This window comes from Myotis daubentonii, chromosome 2, assembly GCF_963259705.1.
Source record: "Myotis daubentonii chromosome 2, mMyoDau2.1, whole genome shotgun sequence".
In the NCBI taxonomy this organism is placed as follows: domain Eukaryota; kingdom Metazoa; phylum Chordata; class Mammalia; order Chiroptera; family Vespertilionidae; genus Myotis; species Myotis daubentonii.
Window position 1 is genome coordinate 46,863,420 of NC_081841.1, and position 21,331 is coordinate 46,884,750.

The window sequence follows — 21,331 nt, forward strand, 5'->3', positions numbered from 1 at the left end:
TGATCAGGCCGGCAGGGGAAGGCAAGGCGATCAGGAAGGCAGGCAGAGGGGTTAGGGGAGATCAGGCAGGCAGGTGAGTGGTTAGGAGCAAGCAGTCCCGGATTGCGAGTTGGACATCCCCCGAGGGGTCCCGGATTGGAGAGGGTGCAGGCCGGGCTGAACACCCCCCCCCCCATTCCATGCACGATTTCATGCACTGGGCCTCTAGTATCTAAATAATAACACAGTAGAAAATGCATAAACATGAGGTCTACATGTTTCTTGAGTTTTCTTAGTTTTCAATATCAGATTGAATTTACATGCACTTTCCTCATTTCTCTTGTTACACAACATTTAATAAACTGCCATTAGCATCTTTATTAGTTGACATATCCCAAAGGCTATATACTGTATGCCCCTTTAAAAAAAAAAAACACTTTAGGAAGGTTCAAACATAACATTTTTTCCTTTCATTATGTAACACTTGCAGCTAATATTTACCTAAGGTTTATTATGTGCAGGTTCAATGCTAAACACTTCATATGCCACAACTCATTTCATCTTCAAAACAACCCCACGGGGAAGTGCTATTCTTCAGGTTCAGACAATGAAATATCGAAAGGTAGAATAGGCTGCCCCAGGTCAATAGTTAGGAAGTGGTGTCTGGAGTTTGACTTCAGGTGTGTCTGACCCCTGCAGCCAACCTTACTGACAGAAGGCATTCTTTGAGCAGGTAAGTATGGTGTGCCTAACATGGCCCAGGCACTGTTCTAGGTGCTTAGGATTCAACTGCAAACCAGGTGAAATCTCTGCTCTCATGGAACTCAAAGAATATAGAACAAGTAATTATTAATTATGTGCTAAAGAAAAGTACACAGGGCAAGGTGACAGAGAATGGGGCCCTGTTCTGAGGCTGTTAGAATTTCAGGAACGGCCTCTCTTGAGGTAGGGATATTGAACAGTTAGCAAGAGAGCAAGCTTCTTAAGACCAAAAAATAGTTATCAGATAGTAGTTACAAGCATAGCAGCCTACGGGCTCCTGGGTCAGATCCCAGTCCTTCGGCTTATGAGCTGTGTGATCTTGGGCAAAGTACTTGACTTCTTTGTGCCTCTTCATTGGTGACGTAAAGCTAATTATAGTACTTGCCTTTACCCTATAGGGCTATTGTGAGGATAAAGTGGGTTCATATATGAAAAGAACTTAGATATAAAACAGGCACTAGAATTTGATAAGCACTCTTATCATACTAGTGTTAAGTGCTAGTTATTATCTAAGCCCTATGGATGGTGAGAAGTCAAGAGCTGGTTTCTGGGTAGATTTTGAAAACTCAGCTGACTGGATTTAGAGGAATTGGGTGTCTGAGGGAAAGGAGTCAGGGATGACTCCAGGAATTTTGGTCTGATTAATCTGGTGGATTTGGGGGTCATTTATCAAAACGGGGAAGTATGGGGTATAGTACAGTTCAGTATCATTAAGACCATTCTCATTATTGTGCAACCATCCATCTCCTAAACTTTTTTTATCTTGAGGAACTGAAACTCTGCTCCCTTTAAACAACCACTCTCCATTCTTCCCTCCCCCCCTCACCTTTCGCAACCACCATTCTACTTTCTGTATCTTTGAATTTGACTACTCTAAGGACCTCATATTAGTGGGATCACATAATACTTATCCTTTTTTTAATTAAACTTTGTCCTTTTGTGGCTGGTTTATTTCACCTAGCATAATGCCCTCAGGATTCATCCACGTTGTAGCATGTGTCAGAATTCCCTTTTTAAAGCTAAATAATACTCTGTTGTATGTTTTATTATCTATTCATCGCTGTTGGAAACTTAGATCGCTCCCACCTTCTGGCTGTTGTGAATAATGTTAATGTGAACATGGGTGTGCAAATATTTGTTCAAGTTCCTCTTCATTCTTTTGAGTATATACCATATAGTTTTATCATCTAGTTTTTCCACATTGAAATATATTATTGGAATTTTCTGTGTCATAAATATTATTTTACAAAATGATTTCTAAATGATTACATTATATTCTACCATGTAGTGTATTTAAGTAAGCATTTATATTTCCTAGAAATAAAATTTGTAAGATTAAAGGATATGACTGATAGTAAAGCTTTTGCTACCTTTGCCAAATTGCCATCCAGAAAGCTCATACTACCTGACACGCTGGATACCTGTGTGTGCTCCCTGTCTCTCTGCTAATTAGACAGCATTAACTCTTTTCTGTCACTTTGATAATTAAAAATGGTATATCAATTCCAGTTTTCCTTTTAGACAAATTTAGGGTTCACTTTCTGGATTAGAGTTGATTACTAGGGGAAATCAATTTGGTAAATACTCAATTTGTGAGAGAATGAGAAAAAATGACAATCTGTGGAGTTCTTCCTTCTGAGTCTGTCATTCTAAGGCAGTTAGGTGCAAGCCTTTTTCTCTGTGTGTATGTGACAGACTGCTGCAATAGGGTTTTGAGTTCTGCTGTTGTGTGCTGAATACATTCTTAGTTACAGTTCCACAATTTCTTAAAATTCAAAAATCGAAAAAGTGCTGGAAAACAGTAGTTTCTGGTAACTCATTTGGTGATAGAACCTGAAAAGTCTGAACTCATTGGATGGAAAAACCAGACCTCAAGCATCATGAGACTGTATTTTTTATTTATCCCATTTAGACTGACTGTTCACATTTTTTACTGCAATATAGGAAGATGTTTATGTAAGGGTGCTGCCCCAGAGCCAATTAGGGGTGCATAGTAACATACAAGTAACATGTAAGAGTTTTTTCCTTTATTAAGAATGTTTTATTTTCAACTACAGCTGACATACAATAGTATGTTAATTTCAGGTATACAACATAGTGATTACACACTTATATAACTTACTTAGTGATCACCCAATAAACCTAGTACCCATTGGAAACCATGCATAGTTATTAAAATATCATTTACTACTAGAGGCCCAGTGCATGGGCTCCCTCCTCTCTGGTTCCGGGTGTCACCTGAGAACCACAGCTGCCAAGTCACCGCAGCTCGGCAGCTTCTACGTTGAGCGTCTGCCCCCTGGTGGTCAGTGTGCGTCATAGCTATCGGTCGGAGCATCTGCCGCCTGGTGGTCATTGTGTGTCATAGCTGCCAGTTGGACAGTAGGATGGTCGAATGGTCGCAAGGCTTTTATATATATAGATATTTTCTATGCTGTGCTTTACATCCCCATGACTATTTTATAACTACCGTTTGTGCTTCTTAATACCTTCACCTTTTTCACCCATGTCTCAATCCCCCTCCCACCTGGCAACCACCAAAATGTTCTCTGTCTTTGAATTGGTTTTTGTTTTGTTTGTTGTTGTTTTTAGGTTCCACATATAAGTGAAATCGTCTAGCATTTGTCTTTCTCTGACTTATTTCACTCAGCACAGTGCACTCTAGGTCCATCCATGTTGTTGCAGATGGCAAGATTTCATTTTTTTAATGGCTGAGTCATATTCCATTGTTTATATATGCACCACTTCTTTGTCCACTCATCTATTAACAGAAACTTTGATTGCTTCCATATTTTGGCTATTGTAAATAATGCTGCAATGAATATGTGGATATGGATGTATTTTAGAATTAGTGTTTTGGGTTTCTTCAGATAAATACCCACAGGTGGAATTGCTGTGTCCCTATTTGTCTCTTATTATAGTCTTTGTTTTAAAGACTGTTTTGTTGGTATAAGTATTGCTACCCCAGTTATTTTTTTGTTTTTTGTTTTTAAATTCTCATCTTAGGATATATTTTATTGATTTTTAGAGAGAAGAAGGGTGAAAAAGTGTGTGAGAGAATGTCTCTGTGTGTGTGTGAGAGAGAGAAACATTGATCAGTTGCCCTCTGTACATGCCTGACTGGGGGTAGAACCTGAAACCCAGGTATGTGCCCTGACTGGGAATTGAACCAGCAATATTTCGGTGCACAGAACAATGATCCACCAACTGAGCTACTTTGGCCAGGTTTGTTTTCAGTTTTGTGAAATATCTTTTTTTATCCTTTTACTTTCAGTCTGTGTGTGTCTTTTGACCTGAAGTGAGTCTCTTCCAGACAGCACATGTAAGGAAGGGTCTTGTTCTGTTATCCCATTCAGTCACTGTATATCTTTTGATTGGAGCATTTAATCCATTTACATTTAAACTAATTAGTGATATTTATGTAGTTATTGCCTTTTTATTATTCATGTTTTTTTTTTTTATCTCTCTGTCTTCTACTTAAAGAAGACCCTTTAGCATTTCATGTAATACTGGTTTGGTGGTGATTAACTCCTTTAGATTTTTCTTATCTGGGAAGCTCTTTATCTGTTCTTTAATTCTAAAGGATAGCTTTGCTGGGTAGAGTAATCTTGGCTTTAGGTCTTTGCTTTTCAACACTTCACATATTTTGTGCCAGTTCCACTGGCCTACAAAGTTTCTGTTGAGAAATCAGCTGACAGTCTTATGGGAGCTCCCTTATAGGTAATTAACTGCTTTTCTCTCACTACTTTTAAAATTCTCTCTTTGTCTCTAACCTTAATTATGATGTCTTGGTGTGGGCCTCTTTGGGTTCCTCTTGTTTGGGACTCTCTGTGCTTCCTAGGCTTGTATGTCTATTTGCTTCACCAGGTTAGGGAAATATTCAGTCATTATTTCTTCAAATAGGTTTTCAATTCCCGGCTCTCTTTCCTCTCCTTTTGGTATCCTTATGATGCAAGGTTTGCATGCTTGATGTTGTCCCAGAGGCCCCTTAAACTAGCCTCATTTTTTATTCTCTTTTTCTTTTGGCTGTTCTGATTGGGTATTCTCTGCTACCTCCTGTTCCAAATTGCAGATTCAATCCTTCCTCTGCTTTATCTAATCTGTTGATTTTCTGTAATGTATTTCTTCCTTTCTGACTGGTTCTTTAAATAGTTTCTATGTTCTTTTTTATGCTGTTGAAGTTCTCACTAAGTTCCTTGAGCATCCTTATAACCAGTGTTTTGAGCTCTGTATGTGATAGATTGCTTGCCTCCATTTAATTTAGTTTTCTTTCATGGAGATTTCTCCTATTCTTTTATTTGGGGCATGTTTCTTTGTCTCCTCATTTTGGCTGCTGACCTCCTATGTGGTTTCTATGTATTAGGTGTAGCTGTTATGTCTCCTAGTCTTGGTAGAGTGGCCCTATTTAGTATGTGTCCTGTGGGACCTTGTGGTACAGTCTCCCTTGTCACCTGACTTGGTGTGTCCCTTGTGTGGGTTGTGTGTGCCCTCCTGTTATAGTTGAGCTTTGATTGCTGGTTGGAGGGATTGACTCTCAGGTTGATTGGTTGTAAGAACTGTCCATCACTACAGTGGATGAGCTGTTATATAGGGACTGACCATTTGTAGGAGGATTTGCTTGAGCGGGGCTCTGATTCCTCCCTAAACTGCCCTTTGGGTGTGACATTCATGAAGGTGGTTGGGTGGTACTCTGGTGTGGTTTGAAGTTTCCCATAGGGGTATGTTGGTTCTGGGGCTTCTTGGGAGGTTCAGGCCAAGGTCAGCTGCTGCCTGTGCCCTGCTTAGGGCCACCTGGTATGAGCTACAAAGTGATCTACAGATGGTTGCCACTTGTGCTGGGCTTGGAGATGCCTAGGAGAGGCTAAGCTGTGAACTGAGGCTAGCTGCTCTTAGTCCTTAGTTGGGGCTGCTTAGCAGGAAATGCAGGGCATGCCAAGGCTAGATGCTGCTTGTTTGGGGTTTATGAACATTTGAGAGATTTTAGCAGAGTCCCAGAGTCCCAGTATGAGACAAGATAGGTCGTTCGTATGGAAAAGTATCTGGACAGGCTTTGGGTGGGCCAGCAAGTTGGGTAGGGTAGGGTCTCAGTGAATTACTTGGGCGGGCTAACAGTGTTAGCCAGGTTGATGGAAATGCAGATATGGTGCCAGTCTGGGCCTGCAGGGGGAGGGCTCAGCAATGATCCATGGCTTCCTTAGCACTTCTTTCTGGGAGAAAGCTGCCCCTCCCACTTTTGCCTTGAAGCCAGACAGTTCAGTTCCTCTCAGTAAGTCCCTGAGCTTTTCAAGCTGCTGCTCCAGCACCAGAGCTAAGATCTAGTGACTCCTTCAACAGGTAAGTCCATGTGGGCCCTTTAAGAGGGCACCCAAGACCTAAGCCGCCTTCAGTCTGAGCCACTGTTCCTGCTGGTTTTCAAGCCGAAAATTATGGGTACTTCTCTTCCTGGCATTGGAACCTTGTGCTAGAGAACCTGGTGTGGGGCTGGGATCCCCTCATCTTTAGGGCAGTGGTTTTCAACCTTCCTAATGTCGCGACCCTTTAATACAGTTCTTCATGTTGTGGTGACCCCCAACCATGAAATTATTTTCGTTGCTACTTCATAACTGTAATGTTGCTACTGTTATGAATCGTAATGTAAATATCTGATATGCAGGATGTATTTTCATTGTTACAAATTGAACATAATTAAAGCATAGTGATTAATCACAAAAACAATATGTAATTATATATGTGTTTTCTGATGGTCTTAGGCGACCTCTGTTCACAGGTTGAGAACCGCTGCTATAGGGGAACCTCTGCAGTTGAGACATTCCTCCTAATTTTTAAACTGCTGAGTGTGTGTGTGTGTGTGTGTGTGTGTGTGTGTGTGTGTCTCCAGCCTATTCCGTGCCTTTGTCACTCCTGCCTGTCTCAAAGTGGCTTCTTCTGTATGTCCTTAGTTATCGGACTTCTGTTCAGCTAGACTTCAGGCAGTTCCCAGTGCTGGTTATTCTCTCGTTTAGTTGTAGTTTTAAAGTGGACATGAGAGGAGGCAAGGGCGGTGCTTACCTCTTCTGCAATCTCCATTGGAAGCCTGTCGAGTTTTTTCTTTCTGAATTCTGAAACACAAAAGTCTTTGCATTAGAGGTGTTGGATGAGGGAATGTGGACTTACAGATTTTTCTTTTCCCTTACGTTTTTATATTCTCATCCCTCCTATCCGTCAAAAATGGATTTTGAAATCAGGCCAGCTCTGGAAGTGAAGCATGGGGTTATGACTCACATGTGTTCTGAGTTTAAAGACAATAGAAATTTAAGAGTGGTGTCTTTCATCCCCAGGACATGTATAATCACTGTAATCTGGGAACTGATAGGTCAGTGGCTAGAATCAAGTTTCAGCTGAGCCATACCCCACTGCAAATTTGGGGTGATCTTTAGCTGGGAACCCTGAGAGTCTTAGAAGATCTGAAACAGTTGAACTATGAAGGGATAGTGATAGCTTTCCAAGATGTTGTTGGAACATATTTCTATAATTAAAACCGTTCGTCCTTTATAGAACATCAATTGTCTTAGCCAAGTTTTTAAAAAGCAACAATAGCCCTAGCTGGTTTGGTTTAGTGGATAGAGCATCAGCCTGTGGACTGAAGGGTCCCAGGTTCGATTCCAGTCAAGGGCATATGCCTGGGTTTCAGGCTCGATCCCCAGTAAGGGGCATGCAGGAGGCAGCCAATCGATGATTCTCATCATTGATGTTTCTCTCTCTCTCTGCCTCTCCCTTCTTCTCTGAAATCAATAAAAATATATTTTAAAAAAAGCAACACCAAATTAGTTAAATGAAATAAAATCAATTATATGATTGCCTATCATTAATGTTATTAAATCTAAATAAAAATTTTATTAAAATAGTAAATATTGCAGAAGTGGGAAAAGTTGACAAATTCATGTGGAACTGTAAGAGGCCCTCAGTAGCCAAAACAATTTTAAAAAGGATGAATGAAGTTGGAGGATTCACATTTCCTGATTTCAGTCAACACTAATAAAAGAGAAAAATGGTAATTGGCGTACGACGATACCCTTTTCATTGGCTAATCAGGGCTATATGCAAATTAACTGCCAAGATTAAGATTAAGATTGGCAGTTAACTGTCAACAAGATGGCGGTTAATTTGCATATGTAGGCACAATGCAGGGAGGTGAAAAGGAAAGCAGGAAGAAGCCCCCTACCACTGACAGTGATTGGAAACCCAGGGGGGAGCTAAGAGCTGGGGGGCAGGGCAAAGGCGGCCCTGGGACCGCCTTTGTCCTGCCCCCCAGCCATGATTGGAGAATCAGGTGCCTTTTCCGCCCTGGCCAGTGATAGCAGGAAGTAGGGGTGGAGCCAGCGATGGGAGCTGGGCACGGTCGAAGCTGGCAGTCCCAGGAGCTAGGGGCCCCTTGCCTGGGCCTAAAGCGGAACCCACGATCGCGGGGCCGCTGCAGCTGTGGGTCCCCGCTGCCCGGGCCGGACGCCTCAGCCAGAGGCATCCTGCAGGGGCAGGGGCGGAGCCCGCGCGATCGCGGCACCCCCTGCTGCCACTGCAGGTCCCCGCTGCCCGGGCAGGACGCCTAGGCCAGAGGCGTCAGGCCTGGGCAAGGGGCCAATCCTGCGATTGGAGGGTGATGGGGGTCAACGCCTGAGGGCTCCCAGTATGTGAGAGGGGGCAGGCTGGGCTGAGGGACACTCCCCCCACACACACACACACACCCAGTGCACGAATTTCGTGCACCGGGCCCCTAGTATTTTTATAAAACCACAGTAATTAAAACAGTGTAGTACTGGCATACAGATAAACATATAGACCAATAGAATAGACTTGAGAGTTCAGGACTAAATCTACATATCTATGGCCAATTGAGTTTTGAAAGGGTGTCAAGTATATCTAATGAGAAAATAAGAGTCTTTTTAACAACTGGATTTCCACATGCTAAAAATTGGAATAAAGTTGGACCTCTACCTCATATTGTATACAAAAATTAACTCAAAATGGATCAACAACCTAAATATAAGAGTTAATACCATAAAACTCTTAGAAAAAACTTAGAGATAAATCTTCATGACCCTGGATTTAGGAATGATTCTTAGATACTATACCGAAAGCATGAGCAACAACAGTGGATAAATTGGACTTTATCAAAATTAAAAACTTTTGTTCATCAAGGACATTCACAAGAAAATGAAAAGACAGCTAACAGAGAGGGAAACTATTCGTAAATAATATATCTATAAAGCTTTAATACCCAGTATATATAAAGAACTCCTACAACTCAGTGAAAAGACTTCCTAATTGAAAATGGACAAAGGATTTGAGTAGACATTTCTCCAAGAAGATATACAAATGGCCATGTAAAGATATTTAGCATCATTTGTCATTAGGGAAATGCAAATCAAAACCAGAACACCACTTCATACCTCCTAGAATTGCTATAATTTTTTAAAAAAAATCAGAAAATAACGTGTCAACAAGGATGTTGAGAAGTTGGAATCCTCATACACTGCTGATGGAATGTAAAATGGTACATCATTGTGGGAAATAATTTGGCGGCTCCTCAAAAAACTAAACATATAATTACTATATGACTCAGCAATTCTACTCCTAGGTTTATACCCAAAAGAATTGAAAGCAGGATCCTGGCCGGTATGGCTCTTTGGTTAGAGTGTCAACCCAGGCACCAAAGGGTCTCGGGTTCGATTCCCAGCCAAGGGCATGTGCCTGGGTTATAGGTTCAATCCAGACACATCAATGTTTCTCTCTCTTTCCTTCTCTCCCTTCCTCCTTCCCTTCCACTCTCTCTAAAAATCAATGGAAAAAAATGTCCTCAGGTGAGGATTAGCAACAAAAGGAATTGAAAACAGGGACTCAAATAGATATTTTTATGCCATTGTTCATTGCTGTATTATTCGCAGTAGCCAAAGGGTGAAAACAACCAAAGGGTCCATCAGTAGATGAATAGATAAACAAAATGTGATATATGCATGCATACAATGGAATATTAGTGATAAGGAATGATACATGCTACAGCATCAATGAATCTTGACATCATTATCGTAAGTGAAATAAGCCAGAAGCAAAAGGACAAATATATGATTCTCCAAATATCTAGAATAGGCAAATTCATACAGGCAGAAAGTAGAGGCTATCATGGACTGGGGGGGGCAGGAGAAAACGGGGAGTTATTGCTTAATGGGTTACAGAGTCACTGCGGTGATACAAAAAATTTTGTAAGTAGTGGTGATGGTTGCACAACCTGGGAAATGGAACTAATACCACCAAATTGTACACTTAAAAATAGTTAACAAAAATTCTATCTTTAGCATATGTTAACACAATAAAGAATTTATTTTTTTTTAAAAGATGGTAAAGGAACCAATGAATTCAGCTGAAATCTGATAGGTTTGTAATAGTCATTGGGCCTTTCTACAAAGGCATTAGCTAATCTGATTGGGGTGTGAGGATGACTCATGTAATGGTTGTCTCAGCTCTTCAGAAGGAGACATGTTTAACTTCTAGGCACATTTTTAGAGCTGAATTTGAAGAAGGGGAGGATTGTGGAAAAAAGAAAAGACAGTGCATAAGAGGAGCTAAAACAACTCCAAACATCACTGGCAATGCAGCAAGATGGAGAAAATTGTGCTTACCGAAGATCTTCTCAGGGGCAGTAGAGTTATTTGTGGATGGAAAAAATCCTTAGAATAACCACTTAGGGTAGGGCTGGGAAGGTGAGATGCCCAAGGGACTCACTGAACCCTTCTGCTGCCAGTTCAGCTGTGGAGTCTTGTACTTGGGTAGGAGCATGTGTCAGATGTGTTGCTGGTGCAGTGGGCAGAGTGGAGGAGCGGCTGAGCCCCTCCTTTTCATAAGTATTGTCCAAATATTTGAAGAATATAATCATGAAGGGACACTATATTATTAGCCTGCTTTGTGTGTGGACATTATCTCAGTGTGGCCCAGTGCAATAGGTTTCTGGAAATACAAAAACTCTCATTATTATGTAGGTAATTAAATTGCATTCTGAGGAACTGAAGAGCATTATTAACTTTCGGGAGTGACAAAGAGCACTTTTGTCTTTTTCAAGATGGGGAAAAACGAGAACTCTAATGGAAACCATCAACTTGAACTTGGAATTTGCATTCCAGAAATGATTAGAGGAGAATGCCTCATTTTTTTCATTTAAATATTATGGTCATTGAGTTTGTATGCCAGTAGCAAGCTGGTGTCAGATTGAGCCATCCAGATTCAGGAAAAAAAGGGAAACATTTCCTGATTTACATTTCTTTTTATTAAAAGTAGTAGCCAAGAGTGCTTAGGACATTGAGGTCGTTCAAAAATATTTGCTAAATTAATGTTATCTTTTTCTATGTTCTAATTTATTTTCTTTTTCTATTCAAAAGGGAGTGAATGGCAGGGATAGCCAAGGTAAAAAGTAACAGAAACATTGGTGCCTAACAATGTTAAGGGTGCCAAATTTATTAGAGATTAAAGTTAAAAAGTAATAATAGCCAATATTTATATAGTACTTAACAGTTTTCAAGTCACTTTTATGTGTCCACAATTTATTCTTCACAATGACCTTCTGATGTAGGTATTATAATATACATTTTATTGATGTATTCTCCACAATGACCTTCTGATGTAGGTATTGTAATATACATTATATTGATACATTTTTCACAATGACCTTCTGATACAGGTATTATAATACACATTTTATTTATGTGTTCTCCACATTGATCTTCTGATCTAGGTATTATAATAAAGCTTATATTGATATATTCTCCACAGTGACCTTCAGCTGTAGGTATTATAATATACATTTTATTAATGAGGAAACTGAGTCTTTGGGCTAAGTGATGTGCCTAAAGCCATAGGGTTATACTGTTTAAAGGTCTTAAAATTCAAGTCCACTGTCCTAGGTGGATACAGCCATCTTAATCTTGAAAGAAAGTCTCCCGTCTTTGTGTTTTATGTTTCATTATTGCCTTTCCTTTCACTAGTACTGACTCTTTGGCTCCATTTTAGAATTTAATATCTCATTTAATGTTATAGGGCCTGTAATCTGCAGGTTTACAACCTCTCTATAATATGGGAAATTGATTTTTCCCAACCTAATATTCACCAAAATACTGTAGATCCTGCTAAACAGGCCAGAGAAAGAGATACTGGAAACCATATATGACTACCACAGTATGATGTGAGGCCTGAGGGATAGACTCAGCTGTAAGTGATGTGTGGAGTGAGACTGGGCAGGCCTCATAATATTTGGAAAGTATGGAATGATGGGAAATGGTCGCTCAGGGGTGTGATTGCTTTAAGAATGGTGGTTGGGGATGTTGGCATTCAAGTCAAGCATTATATGTATTCTGAGACCAGTTTTCAGAGACTTCTAGTCCATTGGGAGAAGAGTTTTCAGGTACAGGACTGTTTGGCAGATCACTAGACATCCTGCCTAATCTGGATATGTGAACACAACCTCATTCCCAAGGTGATATTGACCATCTCTTTAGTTGTACATTCACTAGATCATAGGATTCAGGAGGACAGTTTCTATACTTTCTTCATCTTAGTATTTGTGCTCATATTATCTAACTTATATCGTTAGCACATGAATGAATGTCTTTAGCTATTTGCCAGAATTTCACTGCTGTGGTTTTCAAAATATGTCAGTCTGTTATTTGTTAATTCTTTTGACTTAAAGTTACAATACTATCTTAATTCTTTTTTGTTTTTTAATTTATGTCAGAGAGGAGGGGAGAGAGGGATAGAAACATCAATGATGAGAGAGAATCATTAATCAGCTGCCTCCCCCACATCCCTTACTGGGGATTGAGCCTACAACCCGGGCGTGTTCCTTACCTAGAATTGAACGGTGACCTGGTTCATGGGTTGATGTTCAACCACTGAGCCACACCTGCTGAGCTATCTTAATCTTAATTCTTTATCAACTTAGATTCAGCATTGGTGCCCCCTTGGAATTATTCATAGTATCTCAAGAGACAAACTATTAAAAAAAATTGGAATTGGACAGATTAAGATTCTTATTGTGTCAGTTCTGGGGGGTGACTTCAGGCAACTAGTAACCTTGAATTTTCATCTTTGGTTAAAGAAGATTAGATAAGATCAGACATTTAGAAGTGCCAGGCACCAAAAATAAACACATTCACCAAATTCTGATTACATTTTTTTCATATCTCTGGGTCTGTGTACATGAACTTTATATTTATCTAGTGCTTTGTGTTCTTACAACATGCTTTTGAATTGCCATTTGTATCCTTACACAATCCTGTAAATAACCAGGGAGAGTAATTTTATTATCAGCTTCAGATAAATAAACTGAGAATAAGTTATTGCCTACAATCATGCAGCAAAGTTGCAAAATCAGGACTTGAACCCAGGCAGTCCCCTTCATCCATGCCCAGTGCCCTTTGCACCAGGCCCTGGTTGAGGTCTGTCATATATTCACTACATCTCTGATCATTTCAATGGCAAGTAACCACCATAATAAACATGTCAATTGGACCCAACCACCTCCATGCCGGTGCTGTAGTTAGATGACGTGTAGATGTATAATTCTGATTACTTTTATTGCTAGGGCACTACTTATCAGGCACTTCGGTTTTTACCCATGAATTTCCTGAAAGGTCATTTTGTGTTTTATGATAGATAATAAATTACCTTTGTTATAAAATTATAGATAATGGCTTTTAAAAAAATTGGCCATTGTATTGTCAAACCTGACTTTGAATTATGCTTTCATTGTGCACCCATACAAAATTCCATTGACATGTCAATTCCAAAGATTTTTTTCATCATATTAGAATAACTAGTTTACAGTTCTCTAGTCAGCTTTTTAAAAAATGATGTGTGTTTTTTAATTGCTTTCCGAGAGAGGAGGGGAGAAGGAGAGAGAGATAGAAACATCAATGATGAGAGAGAATTATTGATCAGCTAGCTACCTCCTGCATGCCCCACACTAGGGATTGAGCACACAATCCAGGGAATCAAACTAAGACCTCCTGGTTCATAGGTGGACACTCAACCATGAAGCCATGCTGGCCGGGCTCTCCAGTCAGCTTTTTGATGAGCAGGTAACATAGAGGTCCCAAATATTTTTATATTTCAAGTGCCCAAATTAAATGAACTAATCACAGTGCTATTCAAGGTGGTACATTTCAAAATATTACATTTTAAAAAATGATTTATATAAAGAAAGAAAATGAATGTTTTTTGCCTTTTTGGGATCCCCCTGCACCTCCCACCTTAATTCTGCCCCTATTTTAATAAAAAGCCCCAACAGCATCACCTTGATTTTGATTATTTTATTTTTGCTGAGAAATGAACTTTTCAGCTGCGTTAGATGATCAGAAACAAGAATGTCCAATTTTAACTGGAGCCCTTCAGTAGGGGAAGTATAGTTATCATATTAGGTTCATAAATTATTTGTTTCTCAGGACTATATTAGGTCCTGAGAGCAACAGCTGCAGCTTTTTTCTACCTAGATAATGTTTCAATAAAGCTGTTTCTGTTTTTATTCACTCAAATTTACAGTTTCTCCTTTGTGTTGACATTAAGCAGTGAATCTATTAGTTCTCATTACCAGCAGGATAACACTATAAATAGTTTTATATTTTCTCTCACAAATCCTTTCCAGTTGCATGTATGCCTTTAATTTGATAGAATGTCTGGGTAATACATCTTGTTGCTCAACTCTGTCTTTAGGCAAAATGGAAACTTTGTTAAGTTTGCCCTTTCATTAAAAAAAGAATAAAAAGGCAGCTTTGTCCCATCTATTGATCCCAGATACTTAATAGATAAATTGGGCATATAATTATAAAATGATACCAAAATAAAATGCCAAAGTCAATTCACTCTATCGGATTTATAATACTCATTAAAAATATCTGCAGTATTGTAGTATTGTTTCACTGACTTGTTAATTCTGCCCCCCTCCCCCCCAAAAAACAAAACAAGGTATCATAGACACCAAAGATATAATTTTTTCAATATCTAAGTGCTATAAAATGGTTAGGTCTTTTCTTCCTAATGTAAACCAAGCTGCAAAACACCAATTTAAAACACATCCTCATAGCCAGTAGTATAAGCACATTTTAGCAAGTTTTAAAGGCAGTCTGCAAGGATGTAATTATGATGTTGGATATAACCGGTTGGTTACATTGCAGTTCTCGAAGTGTAACAGACTGTGCCGTAATTGCCGTTGCCCTCCTGGAGTTCTCAGAGGCGAGCACCTCAGTTCTGGCTTTGGTTGCAGCTCTGTAAGGCTTGGCCGGGCTCATGTTTCCTGTTTCTGCTTTGGTTCACATGTAGGGGTCCTGCGATGAGCTGAGTTTTTTTGGAAAGAATTGGAACCATTTGTTTGTGTTGTCAGTGGTATGAGTTTCGTGGACAAGACTCTTTGAGTGAACCTAAAATCGAATCCAGATATTGAGAGGTTTCTTAGTGCTCTGCCAAACCCAAGTATTGGGTAGCTGAACTGTTAGCTGATATATTGGTTTTGTTAAACAATCACTTAGAAGGGTCTTGTGAATCTACCCTATACATGTCCAGCCTTCTTTTTTGGACCACTGAAGGGAATTTTTCTGGAACCCATCCTTTTCTTTTACATAACTTTTAATGGATTTTAAAAATTAGGTTGCAGCCCTACCCTATTTTGATTCCTTCTATTGCAGGCCCAATCCCTGGGCCAGTTGGGCCTCACGTGGGAGGCAAACAGTTGATGTGTCTCTCTCATATCCATGTGTCTCTATCTCTGTCTCTCCCCCTCCCTTCCACTCTCTCTAAAAAATCAATGGGAAAAAACATCTTTGGGTAAGGATTAACAACAACAAAAAATTAGATTGCATTGAAAAAAATCACTACAAAAGCAAAATAACATCATATTTCATAAAATTAAAAATAATTTCTTAACATAATTTAATTCTGTGCAGCTGAATGCCACATATTGTTAATGACTGTTTTGGTATTGTGATTTACAATAAGAAATACAGAGCTCCTAAAACCCCAGGAGTTTCTTATGGGATAAGAGCAGAGTGATAAATGTGCCTTTTAGGTTAGAGACGTGATGTTTGCAAAGCCCCTAGATCAGCGGTTCTCAACCTGTGGGTCTCGACCCCTTTGGGGGTCGAATGACCCTTTCACAGGAGTCGCCTAAGACCATCGCAAAACACATATATAATTACATATTGTTTTTGTGATTAATCACTATGCTTTAATTATGTTCAATTTGTAACAATGAAATTGGGGGTCACCACAACATGAGGAACTGTGTTAAAGGGGTCGCGACCAAAAGGTTGAGAACCACTGGGCTAGATAAACAAATGTGGGGACTGGTTGCCAGAAGAACCCACCAGGTGATTAGAGGGGTGAAATTTTCAGTCCCACGCCCTGACCTGGATGAGGTTAAATCAGTGGCCAGTGGCCAGTGACAATCACTCTTGCTTATGTACTGAAGCTCCCTAGAAACTCAGAGGATTGGAGGCTTCAGGTTGGTGCACGTGTGGAGATGAGTGGCGCACTGGCGAGGCCATGGAAACTCCCGCTTCCCACACACATGGCTTAGGTTCCACTTTGTCTGGCTGTTTGTCTGTGTCCTTATGTTACCTTGTTGGGGAGAAATAATTTTTCCTCCACCATACAAAGGGTTTCTTTTGTTGGTCTAATAAATCAATATTTAAAAGATTCATAGGGGAAGAACAAATGTTTAATTTTGTGCATACAGGAACCCACATATACACGAGAGGCTTGGAAACAGAAAGGGAACAGGAGGCATAAGTGTAACAAGGTAACTTTGGCTGCGTAGGAACATGTTCTTAATGAAATAAACTTAAATAAATATTCTTAAATATTTAAATATGTTTAAATAACAGTGACAAACAGTTAAATACATTTAAATAAATATTCTCACTTATCAACAGGTCCAACCTCTTAAACAAATCAATGACGTGAAAAAGGCAGACTGTTAGAAATTTAAAGAGCCCTAAGGAATATAACTCCCCACCACCAAACAGTGCACTGAGTTCTGACCCTCTCCGGAGAGAGCACCAGATGCCATAGGTTAAGGGCTCGGTGCCACAAGACTTGCCCTATTGAGCCAAGGAGTGGGATGGGACAGGCTTCCGAGGGGAGGAGGGTCATTCACGGGACGATAAGAAGAGCAGCTGTTCAGTGATTAGATATTCGCCCTGCCATACAGATGGGTCATAAAAGTTTATTTCTGGTGATAGCTCTTATAATGGGCAAGGCCCCCAATTTCAGTTCTTCAAGGGAGAGAGAAAAGTTTCTCTTGAGCCCTCAGGGTCTTGATTCAGCTCGGAGGAATCCACATGCCATGGTGGTACATCTCGGGGAGGCCTGTTCTGAACTCCTTCAAACCCTGTATAGTAAACTGGTAAATGGAAGGAAATGTTTCGATAAATTCTGTGCTCTGCTCTCACAAATTAATCAATCCCAAGGAGAGGGTGGTGGGAACCTCCGGTTTAGAGCCAGGCAGCCAAAAAAGCACAGGTGACAACCTGAACTTTCCATTGGCGAAAGCACACTGCTCATGGCTGTTTTGTTCTCTCAGTATCTTTTAATCTGGAACGAAAACTGTTCATTCATGTCAGGAACTTGCCGATGAGAGTCATGTTGTGCACAGGGGCCCACCCGGATCTGGTTCCTTCGCCCTCCTGACACTGTGCTGTCCCCTACACTAATCACACGTGGCCACTGAGCTTTTGAAATGTGGTTCGTCCAAATTGAATGTGTTGTGAGTATAACATTCACATGACATTTCTAAGACTTGGTACCAGAAAAAAGAGGCAAAATAGTCTGCTAATAATTTTTTATATTGAATACAAATTCAAATGGTAATCTGAACATATATTATCCATAGGTCCTAATACTAAAATTATTTTTATTTGTTTCTTTTCATTGTCTTAATGTATCTAATGGAAAATTTTATTTGCCTCCCAGTATATTTCTACCAGATGGTGCTATTCAACAGTGGTATTCAACAGATTTTAAAACAAAATTGCTCCCCCAGAATCACTTCACATCAGTTCTCTGAGATGTCTTGGAAAAAGAACATGGGTAGATTGAAGTGTTTTTTAGCTAGAGTGTGATAGCATAGTTGCTGTGTCCTTCTAGGTAGGAGCTAACAGATTTTCCATGGTAGGTCTAGCCCAGGGGTCCTCAAACTACGGCCCACGGGCCACATGCAAATATAAATATGGTATTTGTTCCCGTTTTGTTTTTTACTTCAAAGGAAGATACGTGCAGTGTGCATAGGAATTTGTTCATAGTTTTTTTTTAAACTATAGTCCGGCCCTCCAACGGTCTGAGGGACAATGAACTGGCCCCCTGTTTAAAAAGTTTGAGGACCCCTGGTCTAGCCTAAAGCATTTTCAGACCTGATTTCCTCCAAGCCTGGCATTGTCCAATAGAGGAGACAGCTACTGAAGATTTTGAGTGTCTTTGATAGCTAAAGTATTAAATCATATAAACCTATAAGTGTGCCACAAATGCTAAATATAGTTGGTAAGCCAGTGCTGCTGATTTAAAAGCAAAAAGTATGTGAGCTCATGCAACTTCATGCTTCATTTGTTCATGTGTTTGTTTATTTTTAGCGTTGGAAAACTTCGATCAGATGGTTGGCTCCAGTTTTGGAACTCGGGAAAATCAGCCTGATTTCCGATCCCCGGATTTTGTGAGTATTACTGCTCTGTCTGAAATCTGTACTGGTTAGCCAGAGCTTCCTCACCAAGCGGAGGGAAAGGGGTGGCTTTTTCCATGGATTCTTGCCTTCAGTGGCTCTTCATCTGGCACAGGTCTCGCTGGCAGTGCTGTGGTTCTTTGGGGAACAGGTGACTATAGAACTGTAGCGTCTTGGCATCATGCTCTGTCGGTTCGTTCTGCTACGTGTCATTGTCAATGGGAACTCATTCTGCAGCACGATAGCATCACGTTCCCCATCATTCGTTCATACCCTGGTATCAGTTTCTGCTGTTAGTAACTCAGGAAACCAGTCTTTACTGAGCACGTACAAGTCCATTAACCAGTCTGATTCCCATTTCATTCCGGAACCTCCAGTCATACAACCTATATAGATATATCTTGCGGGGCTCGGATTATTGTAGTGGTTATTCCTACCAAGAGGGGAACTAAATGCTTCCACTAAATTAGACTCATTAGAGGCTAGCCATGGTTCCTACCCTTAAGAAATTAAAAATCTTATTAGATGCTACTGTGATTTTATTAATGCCTTGTTAAAAGAAAATTAAGCACATAGGATGCTTTATGCAGAATGTCCTCACTGAATAGGTTTTATATTAGATTCACTTGAGGGAGGGGGTAGGAAGAAGTGTTTCTCTGACTCCTGTACCCTGTTATTCACAGACGTGTAGGAAAGCATGCCAGGACCCACCGCCATGGATTGATTTTTGCCCCCCGCCGCAGGCTTGTCTACCACTTTAGCAATGCAAAAATCTTCTTTGATTTATTTTCAAAGTGTAATATGCAGTCGCCACTCCGACAATTGACAGAGCACCAGGGCAGCATTGTATTATTGATAAAGATGCCCCCCCAAAAAAGAACTCATTATGTGTTTTTCCTCTCTCTTCTCACTCACTCTTTATGGATCGCCCCCTCGATTCAGCCAGGAGGAAGAGCTCTGGACTGAAAAGAGATCGCACATCAAACTGTACCCACAGTGCCATTGTATTTCCAAGTGTGGGCTCCTGTGGTGTACTAGCAGATTGCCTACTGCGAAAATCACTTGGCTGTAATAGAAAGACATAGTGTTCGATGGCTTCCCTGTTATATTCAATGAGATTTTCAGGGAAGGAAAATTGGGAGTGCTCGCCAGTAGTCCTGCATCTTAAAGGAGCAGAGCACTTTTGTGGTGGATCTAACTTCTGCAGTTAGAGGCCGGAGTGGAATTGACGCAGGTGTTTCACATTTGAGTCTGATACTGGTACAGGCTCGTGGAGGTGGCCCTCTTCGGTTCTGTTATTTTCGAACTGCTTTTTTTCTGATAACCTGTAAGCAACATATATAATCTAAAAAAAGAGCTCTGTGCAGTCAGGTGGTGGTGTGCTTGGTAAACACATCGAGTTCACACCAATGCCCGTTGTGGAAATAGAAGTATTTTTTCTCAAGAACAGACCTTCGTATATTACGGCGTTGGAGATTGGCATGCCTCAGTGTTGTCTTTGCCACAGACAGTCTACCCTGGGAATTACACTGGGAATCTTCTTTTACCTGCCGTGTTAACTGCCCCATGTCCCTTTTTCAGGTGTGAGGACTGGCCAGTCCAAGCTAGAATGACCCGGGCTAGAACTTGGGGATCACAGAATAGACTTACCGCGACTTGTCTTAACAATGAGTCCGAGAACCTCCAAACTGAAAGGAGAGATTTAGGCTCTGTCTTCATATTTTTATTTTTCACTCAAGAATATCCAGTCATTTCTTTACACCACAGTAAAAGAGCTGAAGTTGTTAATCACAGTTTCCTTCTCTGTACGGTTGATATCGATGTCTATAGCCTTGCTATTATCTTTCTCTAATTGTGTGTTCGCACCCGTGTTCAAGAAGAAATCTGTGATTTTTCTTGTGCTTTATGGATTTTCACGCATCCGATGCTCACTGCATGCCACATCCCTGTGTGGCCTGTGCATAGCCGCTCCTGTTTTCTCCTTAGCATCACTGTAGGCTGCATACTCCCAGTTCCACAGTAAACATGTATTTCCCCGATGCCGTCTCCATGGTAAAAAACAGGAGGTGTGCAAGGTGCCTGGAGAACAAGTCCTCGAGGGAATCGGGCGTAATATTGAAGGGTAGCCTTTTTTGTAGGCAGAATGTTACAGCATCAGTGAAAATGGGTGGCTCACTGGGCCGTGTAGGCAGGCGGATTGGGCAAACTCCAAGACAGAATCAGGTAAGGTGATCCAACCCCAAACTTAAAATCAGAAACAGGTGATACTGTGACCCTGGGAGCAAACAGAACCCAACAGCAAAGCAAAATTGAAAACAGGGAGAAGACAGAAGAGTAAAAGGAGCTGTGAAGTCAGCATTCTGTTCTCCATCTGGCAGTTTGCTGAGCTGAACCGAAATAAAGCAAGGCACAGACTATGTTTACTCAGGCCTTAGCCTCAAATAGTTCAGATTTTAGAAGGATCAAGAGTCTACTGTTCTCATACAACGGAGTGTATTTATATGGTTTGGCCAGCAGGGAGAACGAAAATGCTTATCATTATTCGTTTCCTTCAGAATTTCCGTTTTTCTTTCCTTTTAAACAAGGCCTCAGAGAGCAGTGCTAGTTGAGTAGCCTTGGTTACCGGCATGATAAGCACATTCAAGGTTTCCGTCGCAGCTCAGGTGTCTATGAAGTGACTAGTCAGGCAGAGCCGTGTTGCCAGGTGGTCTATGTAAATGACTGTAAGTGACGGGTAAACAGATGCTGTTGTGAACCCCGTGTGGCCTGGAGACAGCAGCCCACTGTGCTCACTTCGTTCACTGCAGAGGTTATCCATTCATGCTTTTGTCACCGGCGTCTCTGTGCTGCTCCTCTCCACTTCCCACC

At 40.7% G+C, this 21,331-nt stretch overlaps 1 protein-coding gene across 3 annotated transcripts in view; it reads left to right on the plus strand.

Annotated features, from left to right (window-relative positions):
- The window catches only part of ANO6 (anoctamin 6), a 191,664-nt gene that overhangs the window by 66,489 nt on the left and 103,844 nt on the right, over positions 1-21,331 (plus strand). For 2 of the 3 annotated variants that reach the window (XM_059682640.1, XM_059682641.1), the window contains one exon: positions 18,378-18,457. The exons of the other annotated variant lie outside the window; for it this stretch is intronic. In XM_059682640.1, the coding sequence (XP_059538623.1) occupies positions 18,378-18,457 (80 nt within the window). The remainder of the gene's footprint in view (positions 1-18,377; positions 18,458-21,331) is intronic. 3 annotated transcript variants of the gene reach the window in all.